The following is a 25,782-nucleotide window of genomic DNA, read 5'->3' on the forward strand; positions in this document are numbered from 1 at the left end:
TAGTGAAAAATGCAACTGCTCATGACCGGGAACTGTACTAGATGATCTTCAAAGATCCTTCCAATTCAAACCACTATATGATTCTAAAGAAGAAATATATATATATACATAGCCTTGTTAATGCAACTGTTGATGTATTTTTGTCAGGGACTCGGTTCTTTCCAGACTCTGTCTGATGTTAAGATAATATTAAAAGACTATGGTTTACACAAAAGTGGAAGGAAGGGTAAAATTACATCTACTTTTAACTGCTCATTCAAGATCTGAAAGGCCTGCCTGGTATTTTTCTTTCCCTAAGGCTATTTTAACCTATGTTACTTTCTTCTTCTTTTTTTTTTTTTTTTTTTTTATAATGTGGCATTTATAGACTACTTCAGAGAAATGGAGGACTAAGAAGTAGACTCCCTTCTGTTTATAACCTATTTTTGAAATTAAAAGATAGTCAAAAAGACTAAGGATCAGGAAGAGGGAGATGGAATATGGTCCAAAACAGCCCTGGACTGCAGCCAGCCAGCAGACTGCCCAGGAGGAATTGCCTTTTCACTGTGGAGCAGCCTCTCAAATAAGGAGCAAAAGCTTTCCAACTTTTGGGCAGGATTGTGCTCAACTTCAGGTCAGGGTAGAATGTACCCATGGGACTATATTGGAACATGTAATGATTCTCCATCTGAGAATGCTGCTTTTTCTCAATCCTTTCCAAGGCAGCCAACTCCTGCCCTGCTCTGCTAATGGAGACTGTTGTAGGCAACAAGATTGAAGAGTTATGTCTTCTGGCATAGAATGGAATTCTTCTTGGAATTCTAGCCTACCTACAGTGAAGGACCAGTACAGAGCAAGAGAGGGAAGCTATTATGAAGCTATTATGTAGCATACTTCACATGAGCAATAGTTATGTCATTAGTAATCTAAGAAATTATGGTATACAAATGTAAAAAAAATACATTAGGGCTATATGTAGGACCATGTGCATAAGGCAACATTAGTATGAAAAATCTCTCTTTTGGATGTCATTCCATCCTATTTCACCCTGTAGCTGTACAAAAAAAACCAGTTTTGATACCCATAGTGCCTCTCCGTCAAAGAGCACGCAGACATATTTTAGATAGATCTCCCTGGCATAGCTCTGGGAAGCAGGAAAATACCACCTCTGAGCAAAGAGTATTCCTTCCTCTGCATCAGATCTTTTTATTGTCCCCAGTGGGACAACAGGGATACTGCCCCAAATCATCAGCTCCAGTCCTGTTCTCATCCCTTCCCGTTTGACCTTGCAGGGAATTTGGCCAGCTGCACTCATTAACCTTAACATTTATCAGGCCTCAGAAAAGCTACAAATGTGTTAAAGCTTGGTGCAACACAGTCCTGAATTACATTCCATATTGTGACTAGGAAGAAATGTAAAATAAGCAATATAATTTTATGCTGTTCATGGCCCACAAATTACAGGAGGAGGAATAACATAAAGAATAATTTGTGTCCAAGATTTCAGTTTTGGGTGTAAAGAGAAAACAATAATTGGTGTGAATCTCAAATGCAGATCAGTTGGCATAGTTTTATTTTAAAATTATAAATACTTTCAGATCCAAGTGCAATTAGTAGTGAAAATGTCACAGTTTTACTGTGTATGTTTGTTAATATGGCTGGCATAACTCACTTAGGAGATGCTTTCAGTATAGAGTCCTGTACTACATATATTATAACCAAAAACGCAGTACTTACACATATATATAAAATGTACACAGAGACAACATTGCCAAACAGCCTTTTGGGACAGTTTAAAAGAATATCATTAATTTTTACTGTATACTTACTCTTCTGGCTCAGTTCCAGCACTGGCTTTCTGTAAAAATCATTTCAAGTATAGAATTATGCTATTTGCTTGCAGCAACATCACAGGAACAGTAGTGAGCCATATGTTGCTACTTAGCAACTTGGTCTGTAAGTCCCAAAGCATGTACTGATTTGAAAATTGAACAGAAATGATAATTATTGTTGAGGGATGCTGTGAGGCAACTTGTCTTGGATTACCAAACTATGCAGATGTTTGATGTTATATAGCAAAAGGAACAAAACTACATTTTTCCTGTCCAATGGCTGAGCTTTTATTTATGTTAGCCTAAAGGGAATAAATTGATTAAAACCCGTAAAATAATATAAGGTGATGTTTTTCTGGATGTGAACACTTTGGAGTAAACAGAAGGAACTGAGGTGCTCGTCAGCATATATCAGGACCCCAGCAATCCTGCCTCTATGGTCACTTACTCCTGAAGAGAGCCAAGTGGAAACCCCTTGGTCCTTGGTGTTGCATGCCATGACTCAGTCTGCCAACCCACGTCCCAAATAAGCTATGTCAGACTCTGAAATTAGAAAATGATGCTCGTGTCTGACTCAGTCAGCATGACCAGAGCTTGAATAAAGGTTTCTGAAAGGACTACGTATCTCTTTACATGTGGGATTCATATTCTAGTTAACAGACATTAATTCATCAAGAAAGCAGAGTAACTAATTCACTCTTCATTCTGACAGGATTCAACCCCTATCTCTGATCTTGTGAGGGAACAGCCAAGTTATTAAGAGGAAGGAGCTTGCATTCCTCTCACTGAGGTCATGCAATGGCAAGACTCATGAGCACAGGTGCAAAATAGACATAGGACAAAATTATGATTAGAGCAACTATGCTTTCATCTGAGAGAGAACATTTCCTCCTCTCTTTTTATGGCATTATGTGTTTTACATGGAGTAACAGTGACAGGAAAATTAACAGTCCTAAAACCATGGTCAGAAAATACAATTGAATACTATGCTCTCCTTAGCCCTGTAAGCTACAGTCTTTCATGCTTTGTTTTCAGAACAGGAAATACTGTATTTTTTTCCCAGTTTTAACCACCAGAATGGATCTTGAAATGGTAGTCAGTTCACCAGTTTTGGCTGACCATCAAATGCTGATGCCCAAGAAAAGAACACCACCCCATGGCAGTCAGTGAAGACCTCACAGACACTCAATGATGAGCTGTTTAGCTCCTTTGAGGAATGACTAGCAGCTGCCTATGTCAGGAACAGGTTTGGGAAGGCTTCTCTCACAGTCGCAGTTTCTTGATGAAACATGAGAGGCAGGTTTCCATCACACCCCATATTCCTGTTCTCAGTGAACTTGTTTTGTCTCCTTTTATTTTTTTTTAATATTTTTTCCAGTGCTGTTATTATTACAGGCTTTCACATATGCTCCAGCCCACACAGAGCTGGAACACCTTTTCTGTGAAGGCAGGAAGGCAGGCTAAAAATGCTGGGGTTGTTCAGCTTGGAAAAGAGAAGGCTCCAGGGAGATCTTAGAGCAGCTTTCCAGTACCTAAAGGGAGCCAACAAGAAAGATGCAGAGAAACTTTTTATAACGCCCTGCAGTGACAGGTCAAAGAGGAATGGCCTGAAGCTGAAGGAGGACAGGCGTAGACTAGACATTAGGAAGAAGTTCTTTGCTAAAAGGTTGGTGAGGGACTGGCACAGGTTGCCCAGAGAGGTTGTGGACTTCCCATAACTGGAAGCATTCAAGGCCAGGCTGCATGGGGCTCTGAGTAACCAGGGATAGTGGAAGGTTCCTGCCCAGGACGTGGTGGTTGGAACTAGAAGATCTTTAAGGTCCATTCTAACCCAGTCCATTCTATGATTCTGTGTATTCGCTTCAAACCACTGCAACAGCGAGAGCACCAGGAGAAAATCCCAGCAAGGGAAAGGAAGTTGTGACAGCCCAAGGCTGACAGCTACTCTCAACCAGACACAGAAGGCTGCTTGACTGGTGCACACTTGGTAACAAGTTAAAACACTCTGCCTGAGCTGCTTCTTGCCACATGGATACCCCAGCAAAGGACAGAGAGGTTTCTTTTGCGTTTTGAACTCTACCTTGTAGCCAACACCCCAGAGTTCAGCTTTGCCATGGTCAGATTTTAAGTCTATAAGCCTGTCCTTGGTTCCAGCCCTTCGTAAGAAATCAGGGTTTTCTGATATCTTTGAATTTGGAAATGTCACATTTGATAGATTTCTTTTTTTTTTCCCTTGAAGACAAAGTCATTTGCATTTAAAATACCTAGACCTGGCTCTTTAAAGGTACTTTAAGAACCTTACTTTCACTGCAATCAGCGAGTGTTAGATGCATAAATATATCTGAGAATCTGGGCCTTGTTAGCACATGCAGAAACCGCATAAAAGATTAAAACTTATACTCTTAATTTTTCAATATGCCATTTAAATTATTTAAGCTACATGCATACACAGTACAAAAATATCAACAGAAGAAAAATAATTCTGATGTATAATGTGGATTTGCAATTCTTTATTCAAAACTATTTAAGACAGACATAATGGTTCTCTGAAAGGTAGCAGCTGCCTGATAACAGCAATCATTCACAGAGTTTGTATTTCTACTGTTTCAAACAAATTCAATTAGCCCTTGCACTTCAAAACCCTTAAGGCAAAAATGAGATGATACTAGGCTGCTTTAATCTAATAGTAATACTAAAACTTGTCAGTACAGTTTTTGGATTAATGGTTAGAGAAAAATTAATAATATAATTTTTCATTTTTTAATCAAACAGTTCTATTCTAAACTACCTCTGGATCTTGGAGGGTTCTTAGCTGAATGAGTTCAATCGTGCACAATTCCTAAATGCAAAGTACTATTGGTCTCTAAAGGTATTTCAGAGTGACTTCAACAGAAAGCTGGGAAGTAACATGGTGGAACACTTTAAAGATGGTGTTTTTGATTGAACAATGTACTCAATTTACACAACCTCCTGCTTCCCTGCCCCCAGTGAACCTGTCTACCTGAAAAACACTACTTCATGAAGACATTTAGTTTTGAATGCATACTTTCGAAGACTGCTGATTCCTGTTACATCCAGCTTATCTGAACACAATTACTATGCCTGCAAACTTATTTCCCACCTAATGAGAGTTTTACTGGTTTTCCTGGTTCTGTCAAGCCAGACACTGCTGGGCTGAAATATTGCATGACATAGACCACAAGTCTGGTTATTCATGGCAATTTCTGACACAATCTAACTGATCTGCAGCACTGTCCCCACCATTTACTGCTGCAAAGTTAAACTGAAACACATGAAGTAAATGAGAAATTCCTCCCTACATACAGATGTAGCAACAGGTAGACAACCCAAAACTTTCAAAACTATTTTTGCTTTTTAAGACGTAATTAAAATTTGTAATTCTTAGAAATCTATAGGATCTTTGGGTTCAAGGGGAAAGGTGAAAGATTTTTAAATATACATCCAGTATCATAATTTAGTGTGTATGGTTGCCCAAAAGGAAAAAAGCTCAAAAATACCTTTAAAAAATGCACATCACATTAAACCTTTTGGCCTGTAAGCTACAGAAGGCTAAGACATTGCTTTAACCCCACTCCTAATTGTGTAATAATACCAACATTCCTTAGACATAGGATTAGTGTTAAAAGTGCAATTCTTCAACTGCTCTACGAGTGATAATTAAAGCTATTTGTGACATGTATAGCTTATAATGATTAACTTGTCTGCAGTCAGATAAACAAATAACCTGCACCTGTAAAGACTTTATTTCCTGAAGGTAAAACAACTGTTTAGGAAAGATCATGCTGGCAAAACAGCTGCTTGCATTCTGGAGAGGAAACAAGGTAGTATCTTTCAACAAACGCCAACTCTGGTGTTTTATCAGCTCTATCTCATTAACTGGAAACAAGGCTTAAATGCTTTGTTTATAAATTATGATTATTCCTGATTGCAGCAGTTACTGATAGTGCCACTCATTTGCAATGCAACTCTTTGAATTTTTTTAATTACAATTTGAAACAAGGCAGAGAAGATTAATTAACCCACCTGGCTGGCTGGCACGTAGTCCTGGCTTGGTTCTGTCATACTCATATACATGTTCTCACCGTCAAACTGCAAAGGAAATAATAGTAAACATTCAGCAAACTTGATTTTTTAGCATTGACTGAAAAAAAACCCCAGTTGCTATAAAATAATATTACAGCCTGGTTTTAGAGACTTGTAATTGCATGTGTGCATCTTGTCTTTGATGTTCCTGTTGTCATCCTTATTGACCCTGGATGTCAGTGATTTGGAGTAATTAGCGCTCTAGTAATTACAGCTAGCAAGGAAGAAATGAATGGTTTCCTTTCATCTGCAATCTGTTTTAAAACAAAATGCCTCATTTTGTGCACCATGTACACATATTGCTGTTGGTTGCAATGAAGTACTAAGTGAATTGCACACTTACTGAGAAGGAAGATGAGAATAGAATCTGCACTAAAATGCATCTTAATGGGTTCCAACTTTAGCTTCTGAGCAGAACAAGAGTTGAAATTTCAAAACAAATTAAACCCCCTCCAATTGAAATGTTCCCGTATCAGAAAGTAGGAAATACATTTCCAGACAGCTTTCAGACATCTGAACGTATGAAAGAGTATACCTCCCATCCGTATGGTGTAAGAGGATAGTTTGCTTGATGTGTGAATAAAGTAAACATTCATAATCAGAACTGCAAAAATAACCATCTGTAAATGATAAAAACCATTCCTGGAAATATATACAAGATATAAAAAGCTTCTTTCCTTTTTTTTTTTTCCCTTTCTTTTTTCTTTCTCTTCTCTCAACTGCAGTTAAGAAGTAACGGAAATGTCATAGAAAGGAGTTGATTAAAATCTGAAGGTCTAGATGGAGAAAAGCTGTCAGATCTGAAGCCTCATCCTGTACCAGCACAAAGTGTAAAACTACTGATTTCTTACATAGTCTGGAAAATGTCCCCACAGAACTCTCATCACACCCACTCAAGTGGCAGTGCCAACAGGGCGATGATAGTCCCAGAGTCTGCTGAGGAGCTAGGAAAAATCTTTTCAAACCTTTTAAGTAAAAGTGAACAGCAGCAGGAATTCCTATCTCCAGTCATCAACCACAAATTTCCAGCTGTTACAAGGTCTGTTTGAAATAACTTGCACCTGACCCCTTGTGTGAATGCTTAGAGTGACATATTTTGGACATCAGCCATTGTTTCAGGTGACGCAGCAGCTTTTTTAAGAAGTCCTTACTACTGAGATCTCTCTGCTCCTAAAGAAGATGCCCATGAAATATCCCATGGGCATTTCTTGATCAGCACTGAGCTTCTGGGCATATTCCACCTGCAAGGTGCAGCATATTCACTAGCCTGAGGTGGCAAAGTTAAACTGGCTTTGGCAGATAGCTCTACCAATTTTTGCTGAGGTGGCTGAAAAGGTTTCAGCTTCCAGCTGTTCATCCTTTCTCTGCCAGAGGCTACAAGGCTTGTAACAGCAGCAGTAACATGAACAAGTGCCAGCTCCTGGCACAGCAGCTGGTGGTCTGCCCTTCCTGGCCAGAGCTATTTAATAGTCACAGACTATCTGTCAGAAGTCCTAGTTTCATGGGAGGGAAAGGATTATGCCACAGACACAGATCTGCCATAGGGAATAGAGTATTTCCAAACTGGGACAGAATAGAGATAGTTAGATTAGATTATAAAATAGAGATTGATGTTTGTTCCTTTTTTATTTCTTGTTGACACGTACCATTTCTTTTAGCTTCCTCATTGAATAATTTTCTTATTTATAAGCATTCAAAGTAGAGTTTTGGAGAAAAAGTTTTAGTATCTGGATCGGGAAAAAAATGCAGTTTCTTCTACTCAGATGGACAGGTGGAATTCTGAAGAGAGATTTCACAGCCAGTAGTTGGAAAGCAAGCACTCCAGTGCAAGGCCTACAGGAGCTCAGCTTATTCAGCTTGTCAGACGAAAGGCTGAAAGGTGCCTTGATCATTGTGATTGGTACTTACACCCTGGAAAGACGTCTGATAGCAAGATGTCAGCCATCCTGACAGTGGTATAATGAGATCTAGTGTTAAGAAATGGGAGTTACAGAAATTCAGCCCTGAAATAAGATACAAGTTCCTACTTTAGGAGGTAATTAAGCATTATGTCAACAGCAAACTCACCATTTCTCAGACATTTTAGAATGAGGTTTGATATCTTTTTCAGAACAGATGCAATCCGTATCATATTTGTAAGAAATCCTATGGAGAGAATAGTTACACTTGCTGGTTATGGGAGTCCTATATGTCCTGGAAATCATCATTCCTTGAGTCTCCTCTTCTGAATTTCCCTCGTTATCTTCATACATTTGTTGTGATACATTGCAAGCTTTGCTAGCATTCAAATACTGTGTTGCATGTGTTTAGTTGCAGTGAATATGAAGAAATTTCTTTTCCGCTTGCTGGCTAGATGCAGTCAAGGATTATTTCAACTTATTTTGCCTTCCATAATGCATGAGACTATGATTTAAGAATCTTTATGAAGTATACTAGTCTTTCATATAATTCCCTCTTTTGAATGTTTGGTTGTCTGTCCTTGCTCCCAAGCTTACAATCACCAAATCTGCATTCTTTGAATAATTTCCCTAAGGTATTTTTCCATGAATACTGAAATTTTTATAATTCTGTGTGTTCTTAAGAACAGGTAGGACTATCTGCCTACCTAATCAGTGCCTTGCTATTAGTGGTCCCCCTGGCATGATACAATATTTGATCTCAGCCTCCCCTGTTTGTTGCTTGTGGCCCTCTATTTATCTTGGAAATTTTTTTTTTTTTTTTTTTTTCTGCCATGGTCTGTGGGCTTTATGTGTGCACATTTCAGAGAAACCAAAACAGAAAAAATATACATAAATTTAAACTTTATGGCCTTTTGACCTTACATGAGAAATGTAAGGGGATTGATGTTTACATGAGAAAAGACCTTCTGCAACATTTTGGATTAATTTGTTAGGGTAAATTTTCAGAAAAATATATCAATGCATAATGTTTGTAAAATCTGAGTGGCCTGTTAACATCTGAAAATAACCAGCAGCTGTCTGATTTGTTACTTAATTTCTTCAATATTCAAGAATGCAATATTTAGCATCTGCTTGTCAGAAGTATGTGCAAGATGTTGTGTAATAGGTTATATAGGTCAGCAAGATTTGATGGGATGTGTATTTTCTGTAGTGTTTATATATGCAGATTGTGGACTATGACGCATCAGCTGACAATAACACTCTTGCCACGTTAGTATTTGTACTACATTTATGGCTGTTTAAATTATCTGCCCTCAGCCCAGTGCAGTGTGGTGCATGGCTACTTGGCAGCTCCTAAGACTTTGGATATGAGCCTGAAAATCACCCATAAACTCCAAGGATGAAGCATATACACATGCATTTTGTACAGCAGGTATTGCCAGGAGATACCTCCTTCACGTTCTCAATGTTTACTAAAATGTTTATAAAAGACTGAAAATATAATGTTTGTATACCAGAATAAAACAAAATATTTACTGCAATGCTGATTTGCTTATTCATCGTCCCCTTTCCCAAATACCAAAACAGTGTGAAATAGAAATGAACTGTACATCCTATCCCAGCCAAAAAAAAGAGTACACAAGCCTTCAGTAATAAAAAGTTCAGAAAAAATTATGTAGCACACAATGCTCACCTTGCCCAGACATGATAATCGCACATCAAAACAGTAAACTGAGGAAAAAATGCCAACAATTGGATCAACTGGAAAATTCTATTCATATTTTTTTCCCATCTGTTTAGAAGCTTCCAAAATATACCCCTAAACCCCAGAAATTAATATGAATTATTTGACCTTTAATAAACTGCTTGGTAATGTGCAGGCTCTGCAGCATGGCACCTCTCAACAACTCTCCACCTGGACTCCTTAATTCATGCTATATCCACCTGGAATTCAGCTTTACAAGTAAGGTGATGTATGCCACAGCAGGTCAAGCAACATATATGGACCAGAGTGAGTCTAAAGAGGAGCAGATACAGCTCAAAGATGTCTTCAGCTACCATAGTTTTCTTCCAAGTTATACTCTATGCCTCCAAAATTGTCTTATTGTACTCATCATTCTCAGGTTCGCAATCTCAGCTTGTATTCCCTAAGCTTTCCTGCCACTCACTGTGCTTGATTTCAAGCAAGGAAACTGCACAAGCATCACTTAACCCATGGATGATTCATCCCAACAGAACAGATGAAACACAAAGGCAGGCAGTTAAATGAACTCTCTTTTATGAACCTATGTATGATGTATATATATCAGATGACATTTCATATAAAGCTTTCCCAATGTGTCTCCAAGATCTCTCAGTATCATTAAGAGCAGATTTCAAAATCTTTCATTTTAATCTATTAAATGTGAATGCTAATACAATATTCTGGTGTGTGATAATAACTACTCTTGACAACATTTCTTTTCAAATTAAAGTGTAACTGCATGAGAAGTTTGGGTGAGAGCAAATGAAGAATATGACTGCATTGTAATATGAAAAGAAATATAACTGTGAGCTAGTTCTAATATAAATTCAGGATTGTATAATATTCTTTATTTAAATGATTATTATAAATAAAAGATACAGGCAACACTATGGCATGGCCAGTTAGAAGCCCCCTCAGAATGACCCTTTGTAAGACAAGTTGTAATGTTCACCAACCAATATGCACAAAATACCCAACTGTTATTAAAAACAATTTATTCACAGAAGTTAGGGATGAAATTACATAAACACTGGCTGACTGTAACATGCAATAGGTATCACAGATTCTAGCAAATACCCAGAGTGCTACAGCTGTTTTAATGTATCCAAGGCTGGTTTCTGCCTGCCATTAACATGGCATCATGCCAGAGTCACACAATGTATGGCCAGGAAGCCTGTTTTCATCTTCCCATTTAAGTTGCAAAAAACTTTATCAACATTTATAACAGTGATTATGAAGTAACAAAGCTTGCAAGAACAGTATTTTTTAATTCATTCTTGATGTGCTTTAAATGAAAAACACCCTATGTGGACTATGTCACAAGAATACTATAAGCAGGTTGAACAGATGAGAAAAAGTTTCTCATGGTGGCAACAATTGTAGAGAATGTTAATTGCTCACATAGACAAAAAACTTTGGAATACAAAAAGGACGCTGCAAGATGCAGAAAACACAAGAAGGGCTTGAGAGCCAAAGAGGATAACTGGAAATAAAATATATTTATATACTGGTAACTGTATGTCCACATACAGTGATTATAAATGCAGATGAATATCTGCATAAGCTTCATGCAGTTTGTTCAGATGACAGCTACCACAAAGACACACGTTAAACAAGTTTCAGCCTAGCTTCATGTTCTCCCCTCCACTTAAGCTACCTTCTTCTATACCAAGTCACTCAGTTTTCATTGCCAGGATCAGCTGTGCTATCTGGATTACAGGGAGAATGACATTTCTCCCCTCTACCTCTATCTTGTTGCTACGTAGCATTTCTTTGCTGTTGTGAAATGAGGGATTATTTTGCTCCTTTTTTATCCAGTTTTTGACTTTTGAGGGTATTGCATAGTGGCTTTCTCTTTTGATGCATACATACATACATACATACATACATACATTCATATATTTATATCTGAATATATTTATATATTTATATAGGTTTGCCCTAAGTTCTTCAGGCACAGTTTTATGAGTTACGTGAAAGAAAAACAATCAAGCACATGAATGTTTGAGCTTTTTCCTGTTTATACTGAGGAGCAGTACAATGTGACAGTACTGCTTCTCATCCAGCTGCAGTGTGGGCAGGGAAGCACAAGGAATATGAGTCCAAATGGCTTTTGATGCCAAAACATGCTTAGGACAGGGATGTGGAGGGGGAAACAACTTTGGACGATGTTCTGTGCACAAATATATCCCAAGAATGATATCCTAAAATGTAAAGATTAAAGGACGAGAAGCAAGGGGAGAGATGATGATATTGGTGAAAGGTGCTATGCTTAATAAGTTCATCTTCTGGGTAAAGCCATTTGGACTTGACATTCCAGTTTCTTCAAAGGATCTTACAGATCTTCAAAGCCTGTGACATTAATCACATAATCTAAATACAAATTTCTCCCATCTTAGATTTGAACTGGAAGATAGATTTAAGTTTAAATATAAACTTTATTTATATCATTAAACCATAGTTTACCTTACTCTGATGGTGCCCCAGCACAATTTGTTATGTTTCATTTTAAGAAGTTGCAATAACATTGTGTAAAATGATTATTTCTAGTGCTTTAGTGATTTTACTGCTTACAGATTATACATATCAATTGTAACTTACATTATCTAAAAGCCACTAATCCTGAAAAATCTTTAAAACTAGGTAATTTTGTTTATTTTAAACCAAATGCCAAGAGTAGATATTGTCTCATGTTTCTTGATGACAAAAAGCGATATTTTGTTTTACTCAGAGCTGCTGAAATGAGACTAAAATAATAATGGGATACAACATAAATCATCAAATTGCTATGCTAAAGAAACAGTTGATCTTGTTATGGCAACCATTAAAGATAAAAACAGAGATGCTCTGTAAACATTATACACGATGGAAAATCCCTTTCTTGACACAGTTTGGCAAAGGGTGCATTTGTATTAAATTGAAACTCCATCTTGTCTCCCGAACTCCATTTTGTATGCTGTACTTGAACACATTTAAATTTGCCCAAGACATGTTACAGTAATGCATTCCAGACAGGCACCCTTCCCAGGAAAGAGGCTTGACACCTCACTGAAGGACTAACACAGGAAAATTGTCAAAAAACAATCTAGTACTATCAATTTTGATTGTTCTGCCATCTTCCCTCTCTCCTTCCATAAACCTTGTTTATCAGCAGAGGAGTGTAGTGAAAAACCATGAGATTGAGTGAAAATGCCTGAATGGGAAAAAGAAGTCAAATTCTTTGCAGAGCTGGATGTCCCTCTATGGCCAAAGGGAGGTGATTAGTGCAGAGTGGCAGGACCTGAAGGAGTCCTGTCCCATCTAGAAGTCTAGGAGCCCTCCAGGATGCAGGGATTTTGATAAGCCAAGCAACAGAGTGTAGAGGGCATGTCTCAAGACTATTATTATTATTAATTTTAATTCTGCTACTAGTTTTCAGGAACAAAGTATTAGGAAAATCCTTTATGTCTCCAGTCCTTTCGTCTTCTTCCATGTTGCCGAAGAGGCTGAACCAGGAATATCAGGTATGTTGTCTTTATGTGGTCCAAGTACAATGATGTGTGGACTAGGCAGATTGGAGTTGGGAAGGAATCCTCCCCAGTCTTAAGGGCAGCCACAAGGCGTGTGAGAGCACTGGCAGCAGCCTCAGAGCGGGAAGTGAGGGTGCTGCTTTCCAAGGAAACGCTGTCAGACATTTTCTATCTTAGAAAAAGCCAGAAACAGGCACAAAACTCTCTTTGCCCACAGCACCCAACAGACTTGGACCCATTTGGTGCTTGAATTCAAGCGTGACAGGGGCTTGCAGACTAGTACTGCCTTTTCTACCACCTGGCTTTCAAAGACAAAATGTTTTGTAAATACACTGCTTGATTCTCCTCAAATAAGACCATTATTGTCTCATTTTCCATTTATAACACCTGCTATTGCCTCAAAAAAGTACAGACAGTGCTGTCAAAGTTTTCTTTCAGATTTTCAAGCCTGTGTCATAAATGCCCAACCCAGACCTACCATTGTATTCCTCAAGCTAACTCACTATTTACCTCTCTCAATGGGAGAAAGGGAGGAGACAGAGTGTTTGCTGAGTATGTTCTCATAGGTGGAGAGCTGGCTGAATATCTAAATATACACTGGTAGTTAAACCCTGAATAATGGCACTACAGCATTTGTGTTTTTCCTGCACTTAATAGAGGTTAATGTGAAACTGCAGGAAAGGTGAAGGGGAGTGTTTAGCTTCCCGCTTGGAGCCTGCATGTGTCAATGCCTGACAGAGCCTTGAAGTTGTTAGCCTGCGTGCAGAGCACTAGCTGAATGAGGTTACAGTGCTGAGCACAGCGGGCTAAAAGAAGTAGGATCAGACTGATAGGAGGAGTGGCAGAGTCCAGGCACAGCAGAGTGTATCAAAGACAGCCCAGGGGAGAGCGGGTACTGTATTAGTCCTTTGTGTACATTTAAATGGAAGACAGTGAACATGCAGAGATGAACTCTGAACTCTCTCAGCTGGGCTCCTGCTCCTTTTAACCTTGGCTCCGTAAATAAAATAAAATATAATAAAACAATAATAAAAAAACTAAAAATAAATAAAATAAAATAAAATAAACTCAGCACACTGTGGTCTGGACTCCTAGGCTCAGCTATTTTTTGCATATTGAACACTCATTAAATAAACATACCGAGATCAAAGTAGCAAGTGCTTTTGTTATTATTTTACTCAACTCACACTAAATTATAGATGCAGACACCCACTGGGAAAATTGGGTGATAAGGTGGAAAGGTTTGAACAACTAAGATAAGACCCCTCTTTTTCTGCCCACAGCAGCTGAAGAAATTTGTTTAACCTGGTAGGCTGGTAACATTTTCCAACACCAACAGACCTGGTCAATTTCATTACAAGATCTGATCCTCCATCATGGAAAGTGGAGGGAATTGTGCCATGGCTGGTTGGACAGGAACTGGATCAGGAACCATTAGACTGGTAAGCGAATAGGAATCTTCAAATTTCAGAGTAATTTTTGATAGTGTTCATCTCTGCCTCATTGTGTAAAGTGGTAGATTATGTGATGAAACACAAGAAAGCTTAATAAAAAGGATCTACAGAGAGTAAAGAGATAAATAAAAAGCATTTTTTATATATCATGGAGAACTCTCTATGCTGGAGTATAGCAGAAGAGAAGTTCCATGGACCAGAGTAAACGAGTTTTGCACAACTAGGACAGAACCATTGCCTTGCATGAGTACAGTTTGAATATTGCAGGGATCCATGGTCAGAGTTCTTTCTACTGTGTTATTTATAGTGAATGGGATACATATAGTTCCTGTGGGTAAGTACATCTCCTTCTGCACAGCAGAATCTTAGAAATAAAAAGGGTTAGAACCACATCAACCAAAATAGCACAAAATTCCACTACTATTCTGAAAATCCTATGAAAAAGGATCTTGAGAAGCAAATAAAGGTGACAATTGTCAGATAAATAAACAACATTGCCTGAATGACTTATTTTTGAAAAAGTAACTGGGAAAAAACACATGGCATATGTAGAAATATTTTTTTTACCTATGCCATATTTAAAAATCTAATTTTAAATAGTATCACCTAGGAACTTAAGCACTTTAGACTAATGCAACAGGTCATTTGGATCACATATACAACGTGTATTAAAATGATCCTGTTGAAAGGAATGACAATGTGAAAATACTTAAAATCAAGCACCCATTCAAATATGTGATAAATAGGACCCAAGAGCTCAGACATTTACAGAAACTGGAATAAAATATTTAAGTATGTACCAAACTCAGATGAAAAAAAAATCAGCTTAAATTTCTGATAAACCAAATTATTTAGCACAGTCTGATGGGGTCTCATTAGATAGAGCTAATTCAGACCTGGAGAGAGTGATAACAGAAATGACTAATTGCAAGGACTTAGGAAAACATGGACATCTGTTAAATGACAAGGGTGCTGTATGGCTGACATACAATCATAGTTTACCAAAACAGCTACTGTGGCAGCCATGAGGACAATCCTACTTCCATCCACAGTTACTCTGGTATATGAGCATCTTCCTTAATTTCAACAGGATTATTTTCATTAAGAATGTCACACATGTTTATTTCTCTGTCTGCAACAAATAAGAAGAGGGAGCCCCATGAATGTTCATAAGAAGAATCTGAACCAACATGGATTTTTGCACTTACAGTTGCAACAGACTCAGAGCCTTGGCAAGGCTTGTAGCTTGACTTGCTCCTTTCCTGGGATTGTCTACAGATCAAACTGAGATACCCTGGCAGAGCAATATAGAGAACTTCGCAGTATTCTATCCTAAAATAGGTCATTTGGGAGTAGATGTGGTTAGAAATGTTCAAAATATTACTCAAAAGCAGAAGAGGAAAAGTTGTTATACTTTTTTTTTTTTCTTCTTTCCAATTTCAGTGAAGACATGTCCTTGATGTGAGATCACTTATCTGTTCTCAAAAATTCTAAGTGTTCTCTATACCTTTTAAGATAAAACTTGACCTTCAAGTTCACTTTATGACTAAATTATTCCATGACTGTTTTCATCTTTTCTTTCTATTTTGCCAAGTTGCACTCATAATAGCTTTTTAAAAGAGCGTGCAGCAGTGTTTCCTTTATACAATTGCTATATGTTTTCTTAACAGAAAAAAAGACAAGTCCATGGAAATATATTTCAATTTTTTCCTAAGTTTTGAAGGTAAAGAACTAAAATACAAAACTACAATTGTACCTGCCACGCTCTTACTAAAACCCTCTAAAGATGAAAAATGTCCCACCTCCTTCTCCCTCCTGCTTGAAGAGCAGGTGTCACGCTCAGCACTGGCTGCTGCTTTTCCCATCAATACACTATGAATCTATGACTGTTGAACAGTCCTCACAGCAAAACAGATAGCAAAAGTTACTCAAACCTGGCATTACCAGCACCATGGCTGTTGTCTTTCTAAGAGGCAGTGCATATCAGCATGAGACAGACACAGTGCTGGGAGGAACCTCCTCAACAGGAAAAGACATCCTCTGAATAACAACAGAGTAAGTTTCACAGAGCATCAACCTTATTGTCAATTCCTGGCTTACAACTCCAGCAATGGAACTTTCATGCATTTTCCTTTTTTGGTTCAAACTCTTTAGCCATTCTGCTGTTTTATCTTAAGGCCTTTTTCCATCCCTCCAGTCTGCTGAGATTAATGATTTCTACCTTTTATTAGCTCTTGTGAACACAAAGACAGATACTCTGTCCTCCTCTTCAGAAAGCCAAATTTAAATTCCTTTAACCTTCTCTGGAAACATGCTTTTTTCCAAGCATTTATTCATTTGTAATCACTTAAATGCCTTCCTTTACTGATGTCCATATCACCATCTCATGTGCTGTCCAAAATGAATGCAGTGCTCCAGTTAGTCATGGATAATCCTGAACAGGTTCTCTATTCCCAGGGTTCATCCAGACCTTGCATATGCATCAACCTCTTTTTTCCTGAACATTTTATTTAGAAAATTCTTTTCTTTTTGCCAGCCCTTAAAAAATGAAATCTTTGAAAGCTTATCCTGATTTACACAGTACTATGGAAAGATAATTAGGGTACACAACAAGATCTATGACAAATAGTGAAGACCTAAGCTCCATGGATTTTAGCCCCAGTCAGAGCTCTAAGTTTTTTTTCAAATAAAGAATTTTAAAGATCATATCAAATAATTTTCATCAAATCTTATGATGAAGCTGACATTTAAACATTTACATAAGAAATGAAAAAGACACTTTCACCAGAAGAATGTGGCAGTTCAAGCTCACAGTAGCACTGTGGGAAACCTCGTTTCAGTCCTACTCTGCCACTCCCTCACACATCAGCTGCACATCAAGGCCACAGGCTGGGTCTTCTGTATCACTTCTGTGGCTGTCAACTTCCTAAAAATATCTGTAGATGAAGACTTGAATTCATCTCTTGCACATCTAGTGTAGTGTTCTTACTCACAGGACATTATTTACTGGTCTCAGTCTTCCTAGCTTTGAGCAGAAATAATTTCAGGCCCTGAGAAATTCCTCTTAAGAACAGAAAAAAAATTGGCAATTATCATCTTGTCAAATTAATACTGGCAAGATTCTGTCACTTCAAAATTTGCAGTGTGATGTACTTCAGAAGTCCCTGAATGCAGTGAAACAAGCTGAATTCTGTTACACTGGCCACACAGAGACATGAGGGAAGTGCCTCTTTTTTTACCACTTACCATGAAGGGAGCTCCAGGCTGGGCTCACTGCTGGCCAGCCAGGGCTCTGATTCAGTGGCAGTGATTCTCCACCTGCAGCTGCCCAGAGAGACACAGAACTCCAAACCCCATGGCTAGAAGAGGACAAGGTGGACACAGGCTTCCCACATTTTGGCTGAAATTAAACTGGTCAGCCCTTGTAAAGCACGTGTCAGCAGTTTTGAACTGGACCATGACACCAGTGTAAAAACAAACCCCTTGAAATGCAGATAATTCTATGATTCACACAGCACAGACTGTGCTTCAGTACACTGAAATAGAAGCAGAACTTGGTATTTGTTAATCCTACTCTAATTATAACAATCTATGTTATAATCCCTGCTAATGAGCTAACAATTTTTTTAAAAGTTTTTATTATAACAATGTGATTAAAGCTTGATGGAGCTGTTCTTATGCTTTTATGATATAAAAAGGGGTTTCTTATTAGCTTTTGATGTTTCATTTTCCCCACAGCATCACAATATCTGCTTCTGTTTTACCCAATTGTACAATAATTGTTGTTTAAGTTTAGCGATCTCAGCCTAGTCAGACTCTAGCCATTGGACTAATCAATGAAAATACTCAGTAATGCCATATGACTTACCATTTTAGTGCTCCATATTATATTCTCTCACCTTTCTGTACAAGCTACTGAAATATTAATATACTGTCCTCAGGATTTGATAAAACATGTGGTGAAAATTATCACAATGTTTTATGCCTAAAGACCATTAAATCAGCACACATTAAACTTGAAATAAATGGCTTCAATAATTTCTTGTTTAAATGTATTATTTTTGTTTGGAAGACTGGAAAGTTTTAAGGTTATGAAGGAGTCCACTAAAAATTACAGCTTCACTGGTCATGCCTAATATTATGTCTCTGCTGCACATAGAATAAGCTTTGTTCACACAGTCAAACTCATTTCCAAACTAAACTTTCCCAATCTAGAATAATTTAATTCTGCATTTATTAGGTAAAAAAAATCCTTCAAGCTAAACCAGAAAAGAGGGAACAAAGAAAATCAAATGGGCAAATTGTACACAGTTTTGCAGATATACAACTCCAGCAGAAACACAACAGCTGCATAAATATTTCCAAACCCATATTTGGCTTCTTCCCTCCCACATTAAAAGGCAAACACAGCACCAGTTGAATAATCTTGTATTTTCTGATGGAGCAAAATTTCCTTGATTTGAATGCAATTCAGGAATAATCACCTTTTCACAGATGGGGCCAGTACCAGGACACTGGTCTGAGGCTATATTGGCATAATCCAATTGCTTTCAAGACTGAAATTGATTAACCTCAGAAAACTCTCATTGAGGTGCAGTTTTCTTTTTTTCTCCTTTTTAGGAAAGCCATTACATGGGCTCATGCATTCAGCACACAGCCCCTTTTGGTGTCAGCAACAATCTGTTTTGTGATATTCTTTTAGGAGAAGTATTAAGACACTACAGGGTTTTGCAGAGGCTCCTGAGTCTTAATAGCTGTATTCATAAATTGCTAGTCATACAGTATCACTGCTTCTTCCTGTGCTTTACAGATCATATAATACTCACCAATTTCCCTTATGTCAGTGCCTACAAGTCAAAGGTTCAGAAATAATAACAGAGTACGGATATGTGCTGTCACTAGATTCATGTTTTGATAGAAAATTAATTTGGTGTTTTATTCATTTGTTTGAAATAGTAACTACTGCCTTGAAAAGTATAAGGTGATTAATCTCCAATATTTTCAGATCATATTAGCAATACACAAGTGTTTTGACATGCCTAATAGTTTTACTCATAATCAAGATTTTGCAGTTCAGAAATTCTTCTAGCTACATGAGCCAGAACCTTACAAGCTAAAACAGTCAGAACATTGATTTAAAAGCTGGGGAAGTATTTTAAGCATTACAGTGCATCACTGAAGATCTTTTGTTAACACAGACAGCAATGTGAATTATGTATGTGATTTTATTTCTTACTGTTAAACACAGCTTATTGGAAATGTATAACCAGCTCCTTTTTAAGAATACACAGAAAAAGCAATGCCATGTATTATGCTAGAGCAGGTAATTCAGTTCCTTAGATAGGATTAGCCAACAGATTTATCAAGCAGTCTCTAAGGAAAGCAGAGTTCAAGTCTAGGCTCATCAATAATACATAAATAAACTGAACAATTAGGTACAAAGTGGCCATCTTGTCAGACAACTTATTAACCGATAAATGATATACTCACTGCAGACAGTGTAAAAAGGGGACATATGTAAAGATAGGAAAGACCTGAAAGGGGAGAGGAAGGTACTGTACTCCTCAGAGTGTTTGTGGACTTGATAATTCTTTCCAACTCTCCCTTTTGAGCTGAGAGCAATGATGTATAGACAAAGGTGGTTCAGCAACACTTCACTACCAGGAATCACTTGGGATTTTTTCTGATAGCTAAACACAAATATATTCCTTAGCTCTTTAATCAGTGCTGTAAGGAAAAATATGTATCACTTTTCCAGTGATGGCTACTACAACCTCAACTTCAATTTAATCTCCAAGTTTTACATAATAAAAATTACATTAATACAGCCACCTCAGTGTGTAAAGTTATCACTGGGCATTGCTGTGATGCAGTCCTACTACTGAGATGCATCAGTTCCTAGAAAAGGGTAGATTAAAGTAGTCATGCTTACATCTGGTTTACACAACAGCACCAACAGGTCTTAAAAGGTAAATCCATGGTATTGAATACCAAAATATGGGACATTTGGTCCTTCTTTACTATCAACAAACTCAAATTTGATTTTCTTTTCTGTGCTGGCCCGTACTTTTCAGACAGAAAACAAGAAAACCAGAGGTAGGAAGGGCTGTTTTTTTCCTCTCAGCCAAGCAAAACAAAACAAAAGTCTTAATTTCATTTAGAATCAACAAGTAAGTAAGCAAAGTTAGTCCAAATAAAATCTTCTCATATGCACATATCTGCCTCAGCTCAGAATTTACGAACATTTGAAGTACAGATTTCAGGATTTAACTGAGAATGAAACTAATATTTACCCAATATGATGTTTTTCATGCTCAAGTACTCCAAAGTGCTTTGCAAATATTGACTAAATTCTGCCTTTTTCTCTGTATTCAATGCCCCTTGACTCCAGTAGCCATTTTGAGGGGTACATGGAAAAGGTGAGTTAAGGCCTAACATGCTTTGCTAATGGAAATGTAAATTATCAGTGAAACACAGACACTTCTGTAGCGAAAAGGGGACATTACTCAGAATACTGTCCAGAGCAGTATTTATTTATAAATTCAGGAATTTATACATATCCTTGCCAGATGGAAAAGTAATGTGGATGACCTGAAGAAGTCTGTGGTGACTTCACTCCATGGTCATTGTGTCTCAATTAAACAACATGGACAATTTTAACAATACTCACTGTCATTTTACTCTAGACTCTGAGTGAACATTTTGCATCTGAGTGCCTTTGAAAATGCACTGTTATGTCTTGTCCAAAGACAGGCAGAGCCTGAAAATAATGTTCCACTCCTACTTACAGGGTAAACTAGTTCTCAGACCCAGAACATCACACCTATGGGTTCCTGAACCCCCTCCTGTGCTCATGCTGGGCCTCCCCAAAGTAGGCAGAGGACAGATTATGCCAGCACAGCGCCTGCAGAAAGACTGGCATGCAAGCTGGACTAAAGGAAGATGCAAACCTGGGTAGGAATGACCACATCTTGCCTGCGGAGTGAAACAAATGATGAAAAGAGAAGGAAGACAGGTAATAGAGATGATTTTCCATCTTTGGAAGCAGGTTTCCATGACTGACCAGCTGAACTGTCCATATGATTTGCATATTTTGTTCTGCTAAGTATAAAAGGACGCTAGAGATAATGTATCAAACTTTAGACACGTAAAAGTTGTGAGCCATACTCCACACCACAAAGTGAATGGGATGGTGTAAAGTGTGCATTAAATGTCTCTGGGAACAGGTGTTCTCTGTGCCCTCCATCCCTGAGGAGCTGAAATGGCATCACTGAGGCATTGTGAAACCACATCAGAATCCCAGTTCTCTGCTTATTCTGGAGATCAGAACTAGGGATTATGAAGAACCCATGGGATGGTTTTGCCTGCTGAATTAAAGGATTCCCTTGTCTGAAGGTGACAATTTTTTGCATGTGCTACTTTACCTAAGAGCAGGAAATAATAGAGTGGGTTGGATTGTTGGATAGGGATGCAGGCATTTTATGCAGCACTACCTGCAGACTCAAACTTGAAAAAATAATCATGAAGTGAAGAATTTTCATAGTTGCAGTCAATCTGTGGATAGGCTGATGGCACTGCAGCATGAAAATATTGCAACCCTGCACACAAACCAAACCCATTATTTATTACTTCAGACTACTAGTGAAAGAAGAAACTATTTAGCACAATTCGTAGAAGCAAAATGGACTTCTGAATTGCTATAGGATAATTTGCACCCAATTTATGAGATTTTGCAGAGCTATGAGATGCTTTGATCTGTTTCATATAAAACTTGGTTGAAAATATGTTTCTTAGAGTGAAGTATGAGGTAATAAAAATGTGATTAAGGTGTGCTAGCAATTTTATTTTGGCAACTTTATGCTGTGCCTTTGAATTCCAGTACATATAAAGTTTGGCTCTTTTTCAGTTGATAGTCTATCAGCTGAAGACTCTACATGCACAAACATTAATAAACTCACAGACAATAAAATAAAAGCAGTCTAAAACTACATGCTATAATCTCTCTGTTTAAAAATAAATGTAGGAAGTTATAATGTATAGTTTATAATTACGATATCCAAAGAATTTCAGTTCAGTGAAGCCAAAGGAAATTGCTTACCATGGAACTAAGAATGCGATAAAAAGAAAATTAGGCACTGGCCCTGAAGCTCAGAACCAAAGTAAATCACATATTTCCTCAAGCAGAAAGGGAGTCTCATTTTTCATGGGGAAAAAACTTTCACAATAATGTTAAAACACAGAAGTCCAACTACTAATCAGAAGATACACATTAAAAGTGAACAAAACCAGTTCTAAAATCCCATAAATTGTAAACATATTTCTTTAGAGCCCTTACAGTGATAAGCCTAAAGTAATTGTGGGAATCACTTTCAAATTGTAGACTTGGACTCCTCTCTACTGCACAGAAAATTCACCCCAGTCAGAGTACTGCTTTAATTAATAGTTGGCATAACACAAGATGTCTTTCAAAGTTTCTTGTGCCTATATACCTGTGAAATGTAAATGAAAATTAACCTTCACAGGGTTATAATAAACAAATGCTCAGTGGAGGCAAAAAAAAAGTTTCCATGTAAAACTATCACTTCCATATCTATATGTTTAAAGATACTTTATCCTCTAACAAAGAGCTAATCCATTAAGAGCTTCACTAAACATTTTCTTCTGCTATTCACATTTATGAAAGTGATTTCTGCAGCCTTAAGGAAGGTTAATGCACATTCAGACTCCAATCAATGAAAACAGTGTGATTTACACAATCTATGTTCTTTGTCAAATTTTAGCAGTGTATCACTCAGAAGATCTTTTGCTGACAGGAGCTTACAGTATGATGGAGATGCTGGAATCCTCCTTACACTGGTTTTGCCTGGCATACCATGCTGTGCCTGTGCAATGATAAAATGAAAACTTGCAGGACAACCTCAGGCTATCCATCTCTGATGCTCAAACTAGTGGATAGAGCTCACCAAAGGCATGGAGAAATATTTTTTTTTTAACAGAATTAAAATGGAATTAAAACAGAATTTGACAAGTATAGGTTACATCAGAATTATGCTACCAAAGCCTAGGAATAAAAAATTCAGTCTCTGGGATCATTAGAATTAAATAGAGATTACAGTCAATTGATGAATCCCTGCCTCCTGTCACTCACTACCAATAGATGAGGACTACTGCTGTAAGCATGTGTATCTAATGACTGACCGAGTTCCCTGATTTGAAAATGGCATTTAAAAAAAACTTAAGTCTTTCACAGAGCTCATCCATTTCCCATCTCTACTAGGAAAAAAATGAAACCTGTCCATGCAGTCTATATTTTCTGGACAACTTCCTAGAATCACAAACCACTGCTTTCCCAAATTGCAATATAGGTAAAGCAGATATACATTCACAGCCTGACTGGCTTACATGAAGCTAGTGCATCATTCATTCTTCTACCTGTCTATGCCAGCTGACATACTGAGCCCATAAAGCACATGGAAAACCATACAAACAGAAAATGTATATCTCTGGAAAGTCATGTAGGCTGGAGAATTTATTTTGCCCTATTGCTCCAGAAAAATGCAGAATTACTTATGTAAGAAAATAATATTGTTGTGAAAAGTTGTAACAAGATGTTGAAAGATATTGTTAATAAGAAAGACTCACTTGGAAATTACATTATTTTGTACTGAACAAATAACAAACTGCTATTAATGACCTTGAAGTCAGTGAAATATGCTAATTCAAGTGATTACGAAATTTTAGTCTAACTATAAGGAAGCACTGTATTAATATTTAACTGTTCTGCAGTGTATCTGTTACTCTTTAACCAAATCTAAAGCCTGCCTTGAAAGTTTTAAGTGTATTTTTGGTCATTCCACTCCCCTTCAGATCCTTTGCATTCTCCAGTAAAATATTTTTATGTTCCATACATGCTCCAATATTCAGATAAAAACAGAAATCAAGCATTGCCTTCACTTTAGGTAGAAGGAAGTCCAAAGTAGGAGATAACTTAGAAATGGTTGCAAAGATAGTTACTAAAAAAGATAATATACATCTTATGATTTTAAGCAACACATTGTGAATGATGGGATAAGGGCTTGTTAGAGAGAAGATGAATTTTTTCCTCTTCTAATCTGGTTAACATTTTCTGAAGAAAGCCACAGGGAGTACTTATGTTTGGAATGTGAACAATAAGAATTGTGGTATCTGCTACAGCGTTCATCCTTGTGCAAGCCATTACACACCCTAAGTAAAGTAAATGACTAAGGAATCGTGGTATGGTTTTATGGTGGGAACTGAGAATTATTTTGCTTGACACATCTAAGCCATTGTTTTTAATCAGTTTTTCCTTGACTTGCCTTGATTCTTCATTCTTCAGTGGAAGGCATGTAACTTTTTGCATTTTCTGGGAAAACTAATTTCCACAAAAACACATTCAGATAAAAACTTAAAAATGAATGTACATTAAGTTATATTTAGCTCTTCAAGTCTTAACACTGAAAATGAACTGGTAAACATGGACAAAGCATCTCCATGAGTTCAACAGAGGCATGAGTAAAAAACCCCAAAAAAGTTTTTGGGTAGGGGGGAGGGTTAATAATAACAGCAACAGTAAGGCATATTATTTTTATGATATAATGTAATGGGTTCAGAAGTTCACTAAGAAAAACACAGCAAAAAAGGAGACCAGGCATTCAAACTGATCTTTCACATATTGCATATCTCATGTAAATCTCTGCCATACAGTCATTAAGATTCTCCAGATAGAAAAAGACACATTCTTAGGGGTATTTAGCCATACATTTCAGAGGCTGTTAGATCTGATGCATTTTCTCCTCTATTCATCACTGTGTAAGTCTAGGAAGTGCATGTATATATGTACAGAAATTACAGGAAATATTTTTCACATTGTAATAATAACTCTCATTGATTTTTTTCAGCAAATATAACAATATGACACATTCAGGAAGGAGTGCATTCAATTCCATTTGAAAATGAAGCCCTATCAGTCAAAATAAAATAAAATGAAATTTATAAAGGTTATATCATATTTATGCATTTACTAAATATAAAAGTCAACATATGGTGCAATGTTACCATATGCTTGATTTTGTAAGAGCAGATTTCCAGTGTAGTAGGAGAGTTCCCCACAATAACAGATCATTAGCTTTGCATTTCCTTTAAAACACTTTTTGAAGAATAACAGCCAAAAAGTACACAAGTATGAGACACATAATCTATATGCATACCTACTATAGATCCAAAACACAAAATGGACCC

The 25,782-nt window shown here is 37.3% G+C and overlaps 1 protein-coding gene across 2 annotated transcripts in view; it reads right to left on the reverse strand.

The window, feature by feature from the left end:
• TOX (thymocyte selection associated high mobility group box) overlaps nucleotides 1–25,782 on the reverse strand; it is a 217,457-nt gene that overhangs the window by 96,659 nt on the left and 95,016 nt on the right. For both annotated transcript variants that reach the window (XM_019005777.1, XM_015619518.1), the window contains exon 2: nucleotides 5,856–5,921. In XM_019005777.1, the coding sequence (XP_018861322.1) occupies nucleotides 5,856–5,921 (66 nt within the window). The remainder of the gene's footprint in view (nucleotides 1–5,855; nucleotides 5,922–25,782) is intronic.

The sequence above is a fragment of the Parus major genome, chromosome 2 (assembly GCF_001522545.3).
Source record: "Parus major isolate Abel chromosome 2, Parus_major1.1, whole genome shotgun sequence".
NCBI lineage: Eukaryota > Metazoa > Chordata > Aves > Passeriformes > Paridae > Parus > Parus major.